Consider the following 18484-nt stretch of genomic DNA (forward strand, 5'->3'; position numbering starts at 1 on the left):
AGTCACCAGTGAGGAGCTCCACTGCTGAAAGCTACCGATTCATTCAGTGACAGTGTGATTCAGTCTGGCCACTTCAATCTGACACACTTTTCCCTGTTTGACTGATGTTGGATTTGATTTTGGATTTCCAAAACATTACCAAGTTGGAACCAAACTTCCAGTTCACTATGTTTGAGGCTTTTGGTAACGAGGATGGCTTTTCCCGACCCGCACACAAACTCACAGAGGACCATCTGTGAGCGTTGGCTGTCTGTTAATCCAACAACAAACCCGAATCAATTATTTATTTGAATCCTCTTAGTTAATTTGCGCCGCAGTTGGCACAGGGTGATGTGAGGGATTTGCACTTTGCAGAGAAAGCTTATTGACGCTGCTGTGCCAGACCCTGTCAATCAATCCCAAAGAGGTGACTCTGTCCATTTTAGGTATGCAGTCATTCTGCATGGGTCTGCTGCAGAGGCCTTATAACTGTGTTTATGGACGACTGAAAGCGTATCTTGGAAAAAATGGCATTGACATTTGGGGAAATACACTTATTTATATATTTTTTATCAAGGCCTAGATGAGAAGGTCAACACTCTCATGTTCAATATGAAGCCAGAAATTAGCATAAATTAGAATAAAGACTGGAGTGAAACAGCCAGTCCAGCTCTGTCCAAATATCACACTACACCAGGTCTGCCAGAAATGCCCCCAAAAAATCGGCTTCTAAAAACTCACAAAGCAAAATCATGGATGAAAATGCTGTTTGAGTGTGTGTGTGTGTGTGTGTGTGTGTGTGTGTGTGTGTGGACTGAAAGGGTTCGATTCATTTCTGTAACTCGCACTATTAGAAATAAATATTGCACAACACAGACAAGCAAATATATATCAGAACGGGTCAGGTGATTTTATTACTGTGTGAATCTGCGGCTGAAATGACATTGAAATTGGATTTGTCTGAAGATGTTCTGTCTGGAGATTGGATTCATCCAGACTGCAGGAGAAGGAGAGGCAGGGAGGGATTACCGTTGATTAGATTACATGTCAGGGTCAGATTACTTTCCGTTTGCAAGCCCACCAGCATGCAGGGAGAGGAATGAGAGCATTTTGATACACACTGGTTGTGACAGTCATAATTTAGGAATATTAATTATTTATCTAAGTTTTTTTAATCGCTTCTGCCGCTCTTAACTGTCTGACTCCAGATACAGGAAGTAATTATATGGGTTGTTACAAAGGAAGCTGTCCTGATAAAGACAAAAAATACCATTCAAACACTGAATAATGATAGCTTTATGCTTGATCCCTGTCATATCTTTTGATATGAAGGCATGCCCTCAGTCATTCCTGGAGATTTTAAATAACGGTTGAGCGATTGAACGGAAAGGTTGGACATCTGCTGAAGTCCTGTAGCTGAAATGTGGTCTGCAGCTCAGTACGTGCAAATGAAGCTCTGATCCTCGATCTCCTAATCTTAGAGACATCCTTTGCATAATGATGCAGGCATGAATAATGTGTGGGTTGTAATGGAGGCGGAGGACTAAACCATTACTCTCACTCTCATCGCTCACTGTGTCTACAGGAATGCAGACAGCAGAGCATCATCTGTGTTGGAAAGAGTAACCACACTGGGAGAGAAATGAGGTATGAACTTCTGCTTTGACATTTGAGTGTGTGGGTGTGTGTTCTGAGACATACTAAGTGTGCCGCGGCTGCTGATATGACCCCCACTTTTTGTTTGCTTGTATGTGTGTTGGCATGCACACTTGTGCACAAGCAGTGAGAAGATGCCAGAGTGATCTGTTTGGCCTCTTTGTTTATGGAGCCAGGCCTTTCCTGCCCTCTGATGTGCGTGCTCGAGCCCTGAATAGAGCTTTGTGTGCTGACGAACACACAACCTGTCCTCATGATCTGAATGCTGAGTCTATCTGATCAGTGAGTCCAAGAGCGAGCGAGCGAGCGAGCGAGCGAGCGAGCGAGAGAGTGATATGATGCTATCAGTCTCGGCAAAACAGATTCCCCATATGTGACTGTGGGTAAAGGGGATGGCTATTGAGGTTAACGAAGCCTCCTCTCCTGTCTCCTCACTCACAGCCTTTCTCCATATCTATGTGTACACATTATTTCTAATTTGGTAAGACCTTTAAGAAATACAGACTATAAAGGAGGGCAGAGAGGAGAGGAGAGGAGAGGAGAGGAGAGGAGAGGAGAGGAGAGGAGAAAAGAGCAGAGGACAGAAACAAAGAAAACAGGAGAGGAGAAGAGAAGACAAGAGAAGAGGGAGAGGAAGGAGAGCTTGTATTAAAAGTGACAGAACATCAGTGGAGGAGGAGAGAGATAAAAGTTCAGTTCAGCTCCCAGATTTCGGTCCATATTAGGGGGCGTGGCCTGCAGCGAAACGTCACTGATGGTTATATAGGCTGCAGCTGTGGCGGCGGGCTCGCGCTGCTGAGACAGGCAGAGCACTGAGGACCGGTGGCGCGCGCTCACAGACTCCCACTCAGCCACTCACACACACACATACACACTCCCCAAACAAAGAGAAGCACGCGAGGCAGCACAGCATCCCACCCTTTCAGCCGCGAGCTCACTTGCAGAACCGCCCCCCCCCATCCCTCTCAGACAGAACCGGTCCGGTCCGAAGCTCGAGCGCACAGATCCGACAATGACAACTAACGGCGCGTCTAACGGAACCAGCGACATGCTGCAGATCCAGTTCGGTCTGATCAACTGCGGGAACAAATACCTCACGGCAGAGACCTTCGGCTTCAAAATCAACGCCTCCGCCACGAGCATGAAGAAGAAGCAGATCTGGACTCTGGAGCAGAGCGGCGACGAGTCCAGCGGCAATGTGTTCTCCCTCAAGTCACATCTGGGCCGGTACATCGCCGCCGACAAGGACGGGAACGTTACCGGAGACAGCGAGACCCCGGGCCCGGAGTGCCGGTTCATCATCACCGCCCATGACGACGGCCGCTGGTCTCTGCAGTCCGAAGCGCACGGCCGCTACCTGGGCGGCACCGAGGACCGGATCATCTGCTTCGCCCAGACCGCGTCTGTGGCGGAGAAATGGAGCGTGCACATCGCCATGCACCCGCAGGTGAACATCTTCAGCATGACGCGCAAGCGGTACGCGCACCTGAGCTCCAAGGTGGACGAGATTGCCATCGACCGGGACGTCCCGTGGGGGGTGGACTCCATGATCACGCTGGTGTTCCGCGAGCAGCGCTACCACCTGCAGACCTCCGACAACCGCTTCCTGAGGAACGACGGCGCGCTGGTCGCCACCACGGACAAGAGCACGGGCTACACGCTGGAGTTCCGCTCCGGCAAGGTGGCGTTTAGGGACTGTAGCGGCAAGTACCTCGCGCCCTCTGGGCCCTCCGGCACCATGAAGTCCGGTAAGAGCGCGCGCGTGGGCAAGGACGAGCTGTTCGTGCTGGAGCAGAGCCACCCGCAGGTCGTGCTCACCGCGGCCAACGAGAGGAACGTCTCCACCCGGCAAGGTGGGTGTGGTGGTCAGCTTGTGTGTGTGAGTCCGCTGGTATCTCATCCTCTGGCAGAGGAAGGGTTAAAGTGATGGAATGTCAGACTGCATCCCCCCTGCAGCCCACACACACACACACACACACACACACACACACACACACACACACACACACACACACACACACACACACACACACACACACACACACGCACACACACACACATGCACCCTAAAGCAGCAGGATATGTAGATGGCCTATATATATGCTTAAGCCTTTGTGTGTACACATGTTCAAATAATGACTCAAACACTAAAGGCCTGTAACGTATTAAAGTCCAGGGCCACAGCACACAGCATGTGATGCACACCATCACATTAAATTTGATATCCTCTCTCTCCAAAGCCCAAACTAATGTGAGCAGGATGGACAATAAGAGCTGATGAAAGCACGCAGAGTATTGTCCATGTTAGCTGTAAGTGTTTTCACTGGGTTTTCCAGACAGCTGACATGAAAGAGTGTAACAAAGAAGTGCACAAAGAGTCCTCGTCCTCTGAACACACATGCAGCATCATGTGCACGTGTGCCAACATTCAAATGTAAAACAGCCTCAAACTGGCAGGAGGCTGAACTGGCACAAAGCAGCTTAGAGGAGAGAAAGTCAACGGCAAAACGGCACAATTAAAGCAGAAATACTATGAAAAATCCTCTGATCCAGATATTTCGTAAGACCAGATACTTGGTGCCTGATTTATTCATCATGCGTTGAGGATGATTGTCTGTATTGCAGCATTTCGCTTCACTTACGACATCCACTGTTGTTCTTATTCGTCAGAACTGAATTTAAAATGCCAAACTTTAGTCATCACCGTTAACACTAATGATCGATCAAACAGAATATCTGTCATCAGCATTTACGGCACGCAGGCAACCGCAAACCAAAGCATGTTCTCTGCAGCTGCACCATAAACAGCCTGCACAGAAAAGCTGAGGCTTCACACAGATTCATGCTTCTTCAGTCTGATATTACAAGCTTGTCCCTCCACCTGCTTCCTTCCTTTTCTCCTTCCTTTTTCCACTCATCATTTCCTCATCTCTCCCATTCTCCCTCTGCGTCTCCTCTTCGCCCCCTCCCCCACTCCTCCAGCCTCCAGGCCTGGATGCTGTGTGTCTGAGGTCATTATCAGTGGCATCCCTCATGTTGTTGATGGCTGTCTAAATAGAAAGAGACGTATTGAAATGAATAGAAAGGCCTTGAATTTAAGGTCCCACTGAGCTCTTGAAAACCTCATTGAGTCAGCACAAAAACATCATGGGAGTGATTTTGGTGGAACGCCTGAGGAAGCCGAGAGACAGTGGCAGTGACTGTCTGGTGTAATGAGTGATAGGAATATAGTAATTGATGCTCTTTAAGTCTATATTTAGCATCTGGTCAGGGGAGCACACCAGTGAGAATACTGTGCGGTTTGGTGGTTTTTCTTGTTCTTTTCACAAAGTATGACCTGTCTATCCTTTTGTTGAGCCTGTTTGTTCTCTCTCCCTGCTTTGTTTACTTGACCTGGGGATGTTTATCTACTTTTCTCTCTTTCACTTTTTCGCCGTCCATCTCAGACTCAAAATGGAGGCCGGTTTTGAAGGTGGAGGTTGCATAAAAGCGGGTCGCGACAGGGGAGCAGTGTCAATGCTGGACTGATCTGTTCTGGACTGCGTCCTCTGTAACGGGAGCGTGAATCGCACTTTAATAATCTCTAAATGAGGAGCATGTCATTGCTCTCAGGGAGACATTTGGCTTAATCAGATTTAGTCTTTTTATTATGGAGGGTGAAACTCAATGAAATGCAAACACCCTGCTCCTACTCACACTCTCATACTTATTAAAATAATGACATTTATTTGAGACTTCTGTGTAATAAAGTCCTATTATGACACATTTTAGCACCCTGAATGGAAAACTAACTGGCATCCAGTCATGTTCAACCTCTGATTACAGCTTTTAAATCTTTATTTCACAGCTGCTGGACTCACTTCAGCTCTGACAGCTCTAATGGCCATCAGTCAGAATTAAGCTTAAGAATAGAAATCACCAGTTGCAGCTCTGGACATTATTGATGCTCACAGGGAAATATGCTGGATGCATGTCAGTGCTGAAACAGACCGTATGGAGCAGATCAGGTATCGGCCACATTAAAGGTGCTGTGCCGAGTTTTCTTGTAAACAAACAAAAGTTATGTTTACATTCAGTGGTTCTCACCAGAACACAGTTTGTGTATCAAGGAGGTGAAGCATTTCCATTTTTGCATTAAAAAAAGTGCACTAGTGTCACATTGGTACTTGATGTCACTGGATACCTTGACCGGAGAGCTCAGAATCGATATTGAGTAAGAAAAATCAGAGGTCAGTCTGAAGCCGTGTGCAGGCTGGATGTCCTCTCCGCCCTGTCTGCCACCCTGCAGCTCAAAAACTGAATCTTTAGAGGAAGACCTCGTTCAACCCACCAACAACTGGATCCCTGTAATGTGGATTAAGTTCTGAGTGGAATTAAACTGGCTCCACATGTGTTTCAGACCGACAGCTGCTATTTGCCTGGCAGACCCGAGCCAAGATGGCAGCTGAAGTCGGCTGGCTTTCATTAGCAGCCGGGGGTTTTTGACATGAACGAGCTCAAAGTGGGACAGTCCAAAAGCTGCTTTGTCCAATCAAACTGGCTGGCTTCGGGAATCACAATTGATTTTAATAGATTGTGGTGGAGATCAAATCCAGTTTAGTTGTCCGGAGTCAGGATTGTCGATTGATTGAGTCAGAACTCTTGTCATTTATTTCTTCTACTCACATCTGTTATCGTTTCTTCTATACTTCCTGATTCAATAATAACTGGAAAGCAGGCTTTTAATTAGCAAACATGTTCACGTTACCCCCCAGCCCCATGATGCTATGAAGTGATCCTATTTTTGAATTTTGATCAAAACCCTTAAATAAATCCTCGACATTCAGCATGCAGTCTCGTCATGTAGGCTCCTCTTATGTCAGCTGTCCTCTAATTTGGTCTCGCACCATCATAACTGCCATTAACCCGACCCTTGCTCGTCTCTGGACATCCACTCTCCTCTTCCCTGGAAACAGAGATGATCGCAAATTCCCTGAGACGGTTTAACGACCCTCATATGGACTGAGACACAATTATCAGTCCGTTAGCCTGGAGCTCAGTGGCCTTTTAAGTGGCCTGTTCTACCCCCAAACTGTGGTGAACAGTGTGTGGGAATACTGAGTTTGTCAGCTAAGTGGATGAAAGCCTATCATGTCCTGCTATTGGTGTGACCACTGGGTGCTGACTGGTCCTTGAAACTGATGGTCATCTCTGCCTCTGAGAGGGGTGAGGTGAGCTGGAGGGTGATCCCTGTTGGGACTGGGCTGCTTTTTGTCTCAAATATTTAATATCTGATGATCAGGTATCCTGTGACTAACCTGTCTATTCATTTGAAACTGGATTTACAAGACTTTGTATGAATGTATGAGATCTCTGAGTTAGATGAGAGGGTTGATACTGTCGGTCCGTTTAACATAAAGCAAGAGCCAGTTAGCTTAGCTTAGCATAAAGGCTGGAAACAGGGCTAAACTGTTAGCCTGGCTCTGTCCTGTCGAAGCATTGTGCAAAAACAGCTATTTGTAGTTTTACATGGGGTTATGTGAGGGATCTTTTCTTGGTGAGGAGTAGGGACTTTGTGTTGGATGTCACTGCACCCAGCCAAGAAATGGTCACACAACCGCCCGAAAAACACAAATAGTTGTTTTTTGATTAGAATAAGTGAGATATAATGTGTTGATTAATGAACTTCCTTTGTTCAGACAGAGCCAGGCTAGCTGTTTCCCACCGTTTCCAGTCTTTGTGCTAAGCTAAGCTAACCAGTAGGGAATGAGCTAATTTCTCACAATGTCAAAGTCTTCTTTAAAGGCAGACTTTTGTAGCCCATCTTTGCTCAGCTCAAAGCATACGATCACATTCAGATTTCGTGTAAAAATGTGTCATATGTGCATCTTAGACTGCTCTAAAAGCACCTGCTGAATATAATCTGATGCTGGCTGTGTGGCTGTGCTTTTTGCAGACTCCAGTGCACATGTGTTGAAAGTGTTGAAAAGCAGTCATCACGTCAAATCAGAGTTAGAATCAGACTTTAAATCGCGGATTGTGTTGTGTGTGGTTAAAGGAGACAGACAGAAACTGTGGCTCCATGTTGTGTCTGGCCATGATTCAGGCCCTGACACCCATTCTGTATCCTTCACCCCCCCGCCTCGCTGGCAGGAAATGAGACATGAGACGCACAGCTCCGACCTTGGCTGGTGTGTGTTAATCCCTGCAGGGTAAAGGGTGATGATTTGCTTCCTCTATAACACACACACACACACACACACACACACACACACACACACACACACACACACACACACACTGATAGGAAAAAAAGAAGGGATGCAGTGAATTTAAGCATCCTTGGTAGTGTTTGTTGACTGCGACCTTAAATGTGTGTATAGACCCTCAGTTTGTTTGTGTGTTTTCAGACTGTCGTGTGTGTGTGTGTGTGTGTGCATGTGTGTGTGTGTGTGTGTGTGTGTGAGTGTGTACGCGCGCCATGGGAGCCCCAGGGAACCTCTCCTCCTTTATGTCGTCTACTTTATTATAGGTTAGGCTTCAGCTGGTCTCCAGTGTGTCATTCTGCTCCTCTCTGGGTGTGTCTCCTCACTAATGCCCTCTAACACTCCGACTGTACTTCAGTTGATTTTTGCACCACACTGAACGCAGAATGGAGTTGAGATCAATTCACCAAAACATTTGGGACATCCCCAGGCACAATACTCGCATGTCTGACCTCCTTTTTCTTGCATTTGTGTGAGGAAATGGGGGTATGAGCTTGTGTGTGTTCAGTGTGTCCATACTGTATGAGCGGCGGTGTTACAGTCGGCACAGTATTTGGCGTGTAGGCTGGCTGCTCTGTGCTGTGTGTGTGTGTGTGTGTGTGTGTGTGTGTGTGTGTGTGTGTGTGTGTGTGTGTGTGTGTGTTTGGATCAGAACAAAGGCTGATGATCTGGCTCCCTGTTCGTGCCCCAGCTGGTCGCCTCCTCGGTCAGCCTTGCTGAACAATAGGAGACGCGCACAAACACACACACAATTGCACTTGATACAATCGCGTGCGTTCACAGCAGGCCTCCAGTGCTGCTTCACAGTAACCGGGGCCAACAATCTGTGCCTGCCGCCATCAGGCTGAATGCGGTGGGTGGGGTGGACAGAAAGATACAGGGGTTGTTTTCAAGTGTGTGTGTGTGTGTGTGTGTGTGTGTGTGTGTGTGTGTGTGTGTGTGTGTGTTCTGCGTTTGGTGTGGTTTGGGTGGATTCTGTATGTGTGGTCACCTCCTCTGGTGTGGTTTGCTGAAGAGGGACATAGTTCACTCATGCTTGTGTGTAAGTGCAGACCCTCTTCCCTCCTCCTCTATTAACCCTGTGAGTGATCAGTACAGACATATCTGGGCACACACACACACACACACACACACACACACACACACACACACACACACACACACACACACACACACACACAGATGAAGCCTGACAGGCTCTCTCAGGGTCATGGCTGAGGCTGTGCAGGCCTCAGGGTGAGTGTTTTGTCTCCGTCAGTCTGTTTTCATGTTGTGTGTGCGTCTAAAATGAAGAAACGAACACTTCCTCCTTGCCACTGTTTGTCCAGGACAACAGTCAAATATCATCCCAATTCCTTCAAAATGTTCAGGTGTGTGAATTGTGTTGCTGACGACAATAAAAACCTCTTTGATTGAATCCAAAATGATTCACGTATAGAGGATCTATTAGAGGAGTGATCTGTTCAAACCAGCTCAGTGGCAGAATTAAACAGCGCTGTGCAGTGCAGTATGTAAAGTGAGCCTTTTGTTAGCTGGTTTATTTTCATATAGTGAAATTCTTGTCTTTTCCAGGATGATCACTTTAACTAGTCTGGAGTTTTGCATAGTTTTGAAACTGTTCAACGAGCTGACCTCCACACAGTCTGAACACAGACAGAAAAGATGTTTGTAAATGTAAATCATGTACCAAGTAGCTCTGTCAGCCCCGAGTGACTTTTAAAGTTCATTTTTAAGCAAAACACGCTTAAAAGCACATTTAAAATTTACTTTCTTGCCAAAGTCAGCTGAGCAGATCGGTACCAGTTTGACATCTGCAAGGAAAATATGAAGCTACAGCGGGCAGCTAGCTAGCATAGCTTAGCATAAAAACTGGAAACAGCTAGCCTGGCTCTGTCCAGGTAACACTGTCTACCAGCCCCTCTAAAGCTCACTGATATATATATATATATATATATATATATATATATATATATATATATATATATATATATATATATATATATATATATATATATATACACACTAATGATATTTATCTGTCTTGTGTTTGTCAAACTTGTATCTGTGCAGAAACTACATAGTAAAAAAGACGATTTGCTGTACAACTCCATTATTTTTCCTTGATTGATTAATTGGTAACATTTAAAGAATGGGTTCTTCATATTTTTCACATTTGAATAATGAGCATTAGCATTGTAGCATTGTGGAATAATCATGATGGTGAGTCAGTAGTACGCTGTCAGTTTCTGGTGTGTGAAAGCATCCAGCAGATGGTTCCCTCCCTCCCTCCCTCTCCCCACACTAATAAATGGGCTGTCCTGTGCTACTGTATGAGGTGTGTGTGTGCGTTGGCGGAGCAGGATTAGAGCAGAGTTCAGGGATGTGACGGATGATCCTGGAGGCGCGCACACTCTCACCCTCGTTTCTCCTCATTTTTCCTCCTCTGCTCCTCCTCTAATGTGTTCCTTCAAGCCCTCCTTGTCTGATGGAGCTAAACTCACATTTCATCTTCTTTGCCGCCCCCCCCCAACACACACACACACACACACACACACACACACACACACACACACACACACACACACACACACACACACGCACACACACACACACACACACACACACACCACCACCACCACCACCATGTGGTTCCCATTATGGTCAGTTATATTTTCCTTCTCAATCTTCAATGTGTGTGTGTGTGTGTGTGTGTGTGTGTGTGTGTGTGTGTGTGTTGCGTTCGTGTGCATCCTCACATAGTTCTGCAGAAACTCAATATGTCCGCAGAGGCCAGGGTTCCCGAGCAAACACTCCATGGGAGAGGAGTGATGCATATTTTCCTTTTTTTCGTCTGTTTCACAGACACTAAGTGTGAGCAGTAACTCTTCAGTGACTAACACCTTTTGTCAGGCTTTTCTCTGATGAGGAACTTTAATATGAAGTACATCTTTGGCTTCAGGTGGAGATGAACAGTATACAGCTTGTAGTGAGACACAGTACTGACTGAGGACACTGTGACACTGTTAGGGACTGTACGACAATTATTATTGGATTATTGAGCAGGGCTTATTGATTATTGAATTTTATGATTGACTTTTTAAAAAAGTGAGGTCCTCAGAGTCCTTCATCTTTTCTTTTCCCTTGACTTTTTGTATTTTTTTGTACTTTTTGTATAAAACGGTTTGTGTCTCCAGAGGGAGCTGCGCAAAAATCTAATGAATTGCCTCAAGTGATGTCACTGGAGTCAAAATACTGTGAATAAATGAATAGATAAATACTGGCCTACTTAACCTCCCGCCAAAATAATTTTCTTAGAGTCCCTCAGTTGAAAATGTCATGACCAGAGGACGTACCTCCAATTTTGAAAGCACATGATTGTTTCTTATGAGCAGCGTTTTAGGGCAGATTTTCCCGTTCAGCGCGTTCAACATGACCTCTGCCGCCAGCTTGCCTCGGCTGTGCGAGAACAAGAAGCATGGAAAAATGAGATGAGGTGGGGGGAGGGTGTCACACATGAAGAGGGAGTCGGATGGGGAACACATGAGCGTGCTGGTTTGTTTTCTCAAACACTTCTTTCTTTCTCTCTCTGTCTCGTTCACTGTCTCACTCTGCACACATTTACACAGCAGCCCAATGGACAGTCCATCTCTCTGTCTCGGTCTCTCTCTATCCAGCCCTCCAGATATAGGCCCATGACCTCATCATATACAATAGCATGCTTTGTGCTGCATGAAGTGTGTGTGTGTGTATGTATATGTATTCATAGTTCACTTGTGCTTGTTTACCTTGCTCTTAAGTGCCTCATTGGATTTGATGTCATTTTAATGAGGTCTGGTGTTCTGGTGTATGGACACACAGATATGCACAGTAGCCTTTTGGACTATAGATTTAGTATCTGTAGCAAGAGCCACAACTCGTAGATATAATAATGTCAGTAGTGATTAATCTGTTATTTTGTCTGTTTAATTTAATTTCCTATTTGCTTTATCGTATGACCAAATATCTGCAAAACCTAACGACACTCCCGTCAGCCTCAGCTGTACGTTGTGTCCAGTGTTAATTAATGTATGTTAGGATGCTAATATGCTAAACCAAGATGTTAAATGTGAACTTCATACCTGCTAAACTTCAGAACTGTTGCAGATTAATTTCCTGTTGATCGATTAACTGTTTCAGTTCTGCATTCATAATCGATGCGTGTGTGTGTGTGTGTGTGTGTGTGTGTGTGTGTGTGTGTGTGTGTGTGTGTGTGTGTGTGTGTGGTTTGTGACTGTCCACCATGACGACTAATCCTTTGAAATCTAGTGGGGTCTGTCTGGACAGATGTGTGTGTGTGTGTGTGTGTGTGTGTGTGTGTGTGTGTGTGTGTGTGTGTGTGAAATCCTTTACTAATCCATGCTTTCTGATGTTGCTCATTTAGTAGGTCTGAGCCTGACCAGAGGATGTGTGTGGGTGTGAGTGTGTGTCATCCTCTGTGGTTATTTGCATCCTCCACATGTGTGTGGGACTCACGACTGACCCACTAGCCTGTATTTTAACTAACCACTCCTCCTCATCTGACCCCAACCAGGTATGGACCTGTCAGCCAATCAGGACGAGGAGGGCGACCAGGAGGTGTTCCAGGTGGAAATTTGTCGTGAAAACAGGAAATGTGCATTCCGGACCGCTGCAGGGAAATACTGGACCCTGACTGCTAATGGTGGCCTGCAGTGCACCGCCTCCACCAAGTAAGCATCACACCCATCACTGGGTCTCTCCTCGAACAGACATCTGAAAGTTCAAATCCACCACACCTGCTCCAATGTGTCTGCTCACTGGCTAACCGGAGGCAGTGATCGTGGGGGAACCTGATACTGGTCTGTCACAGCTCCTGGTCTGTAGCCCCCTTTGGCAATTTGAGTTTACTTAGAAGTTTTGTATGTATTTGATGGTGTGTGTGTGCAGTGGGGGGTGGATGATGTGTGGGAGGTGAAGAGTGAGTGATCTCACGTCATGGCTGTGGCATGTTGTGGGAGATGAAGTGCATTTGTGTGCGACCTCAACCTGTAGAGAGTGATTTTCTTTAATGTGCAGTGGGGCTGTCCAACCCGAGTACTGGCTGTTAACCCCTGAACTTTGACCTTTGACCCTCTGCTCCTGGGCGATTTCACTGTGAGGCCCCGAACAGATGCAGGAGTAGAAGCTTAGACTCCCTCGAGTATTAAATAGAGTACTTGTGTGAGCTTTATTTTGAAAATCTTTGTTTTTAATGCACAGATTGAAGCTGCAGATGTATTATAAGTACAGGAGTGAAGCGTCCTGAGTTAACTCTGAGGCTGACACCCCTCCATTTTTCAAGTGTAGTCAGAACAGAGACAGTCATGGACACACTGCAGAGCGCTCCGCAGGAAGTACACCAAATTCCTCTATCGCATTCTTGAGATTCGACTCGCTTTAGTCCTCGCTGATTAAACCACAGAAACGTTTTCTTTCACCAAGTCCTCTTGTGGTTTGAGGAGAATGTTTCAGAGCATCTCTAATAAAAGCGAGAAGGGAAAATGAGTGTTGACCCCAGAATGTGACGAGGAAATAAAACTGTCCTCCGTGTTGAGTGAAGGGATTAACAAGGTGCTTGATTCAGCTGAACCAAAGACTACAAGTGAGGCTTATCCCTCCACCCTGAGCCCACCTATCCAATTACCCAACAATTACTTTTGTGCTCTGGATGAAGCAGCTGAGGGAAGTTTTCTAAGCAGAGCTGAATGTGACACACAGGTGCTACTGGATACCTAACTGCCATGTAAATTACCCCTGTTCCCTCTCACGTCTTTACTTTCTCTCTCTCTCTCTGCAGGTCTGCTAATTGCTACTTTGACATTGAGTGGCGTGGGAAGAGGCTGACTCTCCGGGCTGCTAATGGGAAATACGTCGCCGCCAAGAAAAACGGCCAGCTCGCAGCCACCATCGACTCTGCTGGTCGGTGAGATTTGTTGATTCAGCTGTTCAGAAAGTGACACGTTAGCTAACTGATTTACTAGCAGCGATGGGGGGATTTCCACACAGTGAGAGAGCAGGAATGAAATCATGGCTGCATGTTCCAGTTGTCTGGGCTTCAGAGGCTCCAGCACTCATGAGCAGAGCGGTTCTGTTTCGTAACAGCAGAACGTGGCTGTTTACTCTGCGAAGAGTCGGCTTTGTTGGAGTCTTTTCGTTTGTTCCTTTTGCCACATTCTCGCTGCTTTTCTGTTTGAAGTTAATCACGTTGATGGGAAACATCATGAGAAAACTCCTGAGTGTGCAGAGGCACTGAGGAGGCTGCACGGTGACGCCAGAACAGTGCTGGAAAGCAACATGTACTCAAACACAATACTTTTTCTTGTGTATTTCTGTTTTATGCAACTTCATACTTCCACTCCACTATATTTATCTGACAGCTATATTTATTACAGTGATGCGTCAACAGTCAAAATATCATATATAATAATATATGGCATAGGGCACATTTTACTGTATGTATACATTAATGGTACTTTTATGTAAGTAAAGGATCTGAGTACTCCTTCCACCACTGCACCAAAATATCGTATTATTTGTGTTCGATGCTGGTCGAACACAAAAACCTTAATGCATCTTTCACAGCTAGGCACATGTAAAGTATGTGCTTATTACCATGCGCACATATATTAACTGAAGGTGAAGCCATGCAAACAAACAGTGGGCTTAAACAGTCTTAGTCTTTGTGCTAAGCTACAGTAAGCTAAACTAAGCTGCTGCTGGCTGTAGCCTTACAGTGAATGGGCAGATATGTGAGTTGAATTTATCAGCTCATCAACCTCTCAGCAAGAAAGCAAACGTCAAAGTCTTCCTTTAATTACACCAGCTCATTGTATTATTAGAGCACACTCTGCTGCATGAAGCAGGCACCATGTCAGCAAGCAGATCAGACGATGCACCGATTAGAAAGTGGGCTCTGTGTGTTGGCACTGGAGGATCAAAGCTGAAGCTTTCACTTTGTGCTGTCAGCTACCACTGTGCTCTTTTTAGGGCAGATTTGAAGCCGAGCTGCTTTGCATACATTTTTAATGAGATGTATAAAAACTCAGCACTTTATGCTCCAGCAGTGAGCTAATATAAGTCGCTCTTGCAGAGCAGTGTGAGTGTTTGGAAAGTGCAGATTTTGGCATTTTAGGCATGAGAAGCAAAGTGTTTTTGTGTAATTGAATGTATCGTGACCAATTATTGTAGCATACAAATAAACTGCTGAGGTTGTCACATGCTCACAGTATTTCCAGTAAACACGCCTCATCCTTTGTCTCCAGGTGAGTCCGAGGAGTTCATCATGAAGCTGATTAACCGCCCGATCATCGTGCTGCGTGGGGAGCACGGCTTCATCGGCTGCAGGAAGGTGACGGGGACGCTTGACTCCAACCGCTCCTCCTATGACTACTTCACCATGGAGTTCAGAGATGGAGCTTACAGCCTGCAAGGTCAGTTCAGGTGTTCAGCTGACAGCAGCTGGACGGTCAGTGTCTTGTTGACATTTTGGCTGTTGTGTGTGTTGAATGTAAACCTATATGTTGCAGCATTAAGCAGGCGCAGAGAGGTACTGCTTGTCGGAGCATGTGGAGGGACCTCCTGCAGGCATACAAGGGATTAAATCATTCAGGGATTCTCATTATGGGTTTACTCACTCATGAGGCGTTTATGCCAAAAAGAGGGATTTGATTCGGATAATTTCCACGCCTTCTCATTATGTAATTCAAACAAAGACATTTTTTAAGCCAAGCTTTTGTTCCCTCCTCCATGTGTTCACACCCTTCCCCCACCTTTGTGCCACATGATACCTCCTTCTTCTTCCTCACTCCCTTTCCTCTTTCTTTAATCTACATGGTCCCTCTCGTCTCATCTCCTCCTGCAGACTCGACGGGTAAATACTGGATGGTGGGTAACGAGCAGTCGGTGGTGAGCAGCAGCGACACACCCGTCGACTTCCTCTTTGAGTTTTGCGACTACAACAAGCTGGCCATCCGCCACTTCGCCGACAACAAGTACCTCCGCGGGGACCACGCCGGCGTGCTGAAGGCCAACGCCGATGACCTGGAGACCGCCACGCTCTGGGAGTACTGAGGGAAGCGTGGAGGTGGTCGCCCACTGCTGCGATGCTGATGGATGAATGAAGCATGGCGACGCAGCACTACCCACCCTTACATCCATCCCGCCACTCTCCTTCCAGTCCTGATATTATATCCTATACTTATGACTTTATATGTTGATAAACTGCACAGAGAGAAAAGGAAGGATAGAAGAAGAAGGAAGGAGACACTCCTTTCTCTCCTGCCTCCCTTTCCTTCCCTTCATCCTTCCTTCCTCCCTTTCCCAGCTCTGCTCTGCAGCGCCGACCTTTACCTGTTGCCATAGTTACCGTGGGGCTGTGCACTTTTTTCTGCTCCAATCTGATTCGCTGCTCGACCTGTCACTCACTCCCTCCTCGCCTTACGATTGGGCCGTCCCTCTCCCAGAGCAGAGCAGAGCCACGTTTAAAGAGCCCCACCTTCTCTGAGTTAACCCCTCGTCTTTGTACTTGTCTCTATTGTGTGTGTGTGTGAGCAGCACATGGTGGCAGTATTTATGATATCTGACCTGGTCTGTTAGATCTGTTTCTACCTGATCTAATCTCCCAAAACAGATCCACTGCTGGAAAAAGTCCTCCTCACCGGCTTCCTGTTAGCTACAGAGAGTCTGTTTTTGTGTGGTCGGGTCAGGTGGAGGCAGATTTTGTGCTCCTATCAGACCAGGCCTGGTGTGTTTGTTTTGACGAGCAGGCCCCGTTGCCTCCGTGTGATATAACTGGAGTGGATCTGATGATAAAGGTGATGTAACTGACGGGTTCACCCCCCCTCTTCATCTCAAATGTAAAATAGTCAAATGTAAACCAGTTTCCTGTGTTGTTCTCTAGCTGTGTTCTCATTGGTCGGCGGGCATTTTCCTGGACCAAACAGGAAGTAGGAAGTTCAAACATTTGTCCCCCTCCCACCCCCCACAAGCTAGACCTATTGTCCTGAGAACAGTATAAAGAAAATAAAGTTAAAAATGGTGCGGGCACACGCGTTTACTGCACTCACCTGTGTTACTGGAAGAAAAAGCACTCGCCGACACACACTTGGATTCGTTTCTTTTTCTATGTGCAAGGCACAGGCATTATCATGGGTAGCCATAGCAACTGGAGTGAAATTTCTAGAGCCTTTTGAAAGCTGCTTTTTGGATCCTTCAACCAAACTTAGACCTCAGCCTTTATCGACGCCAAACCAGCTGATGCTGGATTAACAAACCGTCATCTCACACACACAACTGACCAAACTGGAACCTGGTGCTACTAACTCACGACATGTTAAGAAATACCGCAGCGCCGTCGAGCGTCTCACACACCGTCTGGACCAGCAGATCGTGATTTCCTGCCACGTCTCTGCCCTTGAGAGCCTCTCTCTTTAACTTCAAGGGCTGCCAAGAGTTAATGATCTAATCCTGCTTCTTCTTTGATTTTAATTTCTGTCTGAACTCTGAGAAGTATCTGGACAGCCTTTTCAATGAGAAACGACCAAATTGTTTTTGTTTTTGTTTGATTTTCTGTTCCTGGCTCGTCGGTGAAGGCGGCGAAGGGATATGTTAAAAAAAAAGAAAGAAAAAGAGTAGAAGCAGACTTTGAATTTGTCGTCCATTTAACTGAAACGTCTGTGAGGCAGTCATGTAGCACATTACACCCATAGATCCTTTGATCCTCTGCCATTTAGCGGCTTGCTTTCTCCATTCCACATTAAGGAGCAATGGTTTCTGTCGACTGAGTTTTACAACACAGCAGAGATTATCTTGGCACCGGGCCGTGTATTATCGGGCTCTTCCACCCATCATCGCAATCATCATCAAGCATTCCTCTGATGTGGAAATCAGTATGGAAAACCAATCATTGATTGTAGCCAGCTCCTCACCAACTCCGTTCAGATTCCTCCCTGAGGTTCTTGCATGAAGCGCTGTGAATCTCAAGCTAATAAAAGGAGCGGTTAGCCTCGGAGAAACAGCGTCTCCAAGGTAGCCAAGACCAAGGCTTAGACAAACGGATGTGGAAGGGTAAACATGTGGTAATGACTGTGCCTTACTCTTGAGTTTTTGGGCAGTTGGAAAATAAAAGATTTGAAAAAAGAAGAAGAAAGTCCACATCTTTGCTTTGTATAACTGGAGCTTTCTTTTTGTATTATGATTTTGTATAATTTTTTGATATTGTGGATTAATCTCTCTCGTGCCATTGGTTCACCTGAAACCCAACGACCAATAAAACTGGGATTTGGAACGCTATGTGCCTCCATTGTTTCTTTCGGTCCTCGCTTTTTGAGTGTCACTCATTGTTCCCCTGATCAAATGATGAATACGTTTAGCTAAAACAGTCACATCACACTTAACTGTCAATTTTGTCACTAGCAGATTTTATCAGCAACAGCCAACAAGCTAGTTAAGCTAAAATTAGCATGTTAAGATGGAAACTCTTGCCTCAAGAGTCCATTGAGTCCATTACGTTGGATTTGTTTGTAGTTTACATTTAAGTTTTAATGTTGCAAGAGACATGCTAATGTTGG

The 18484-nt window shown here is 46.0% G+C and overlaps 1 protein-coding gene across 1 annotated transcript; it reads left to right on the plus strand.

Annotated features, from left to right (window-relative positions):
- The first annotated feature begins 1560 nt into the window (after window positions 1-1560).
- Window positions 1561-17683, plus strand: fscn1a (fascin actin-bundling protein 1a). Its single transcript, XM_070980932.1, has 5 exons — window positions 1561-3488; window positions 12451-12607; window positions 13714-13835; window positions 15179-15346; window positions 15778-17683. The coding sequence occupies exons 1-5, from the start codon at window positions 2648-2650 to the stop codon at window positions 15984-15986; spliced, it is 1497 nt and encodes a 498-aa protein (XP_070837033.1). The 5' UTR covers window positions 1561-2647; the 3' UTR covers window positions 15987-17683.
- Window positions 17684-18484: the final 801 nt, after the last annotated feature.

Source organism: Chaetodon trifascialis, chromosome 15 (assembly GCF_039877785.1).
Source record: "Chaetodon trifascialis isolate fChaTrf1 chromosome 15, fChaTrf1.hap1, whole genome shotgun sequence".
Lineage (NCBI taxonomy): Eukaryota > Metazoa > Chordata > Actinopteri > Chaetodontiformes > Chaetodontidae > Chaetodon > Chaetodon trifascialis.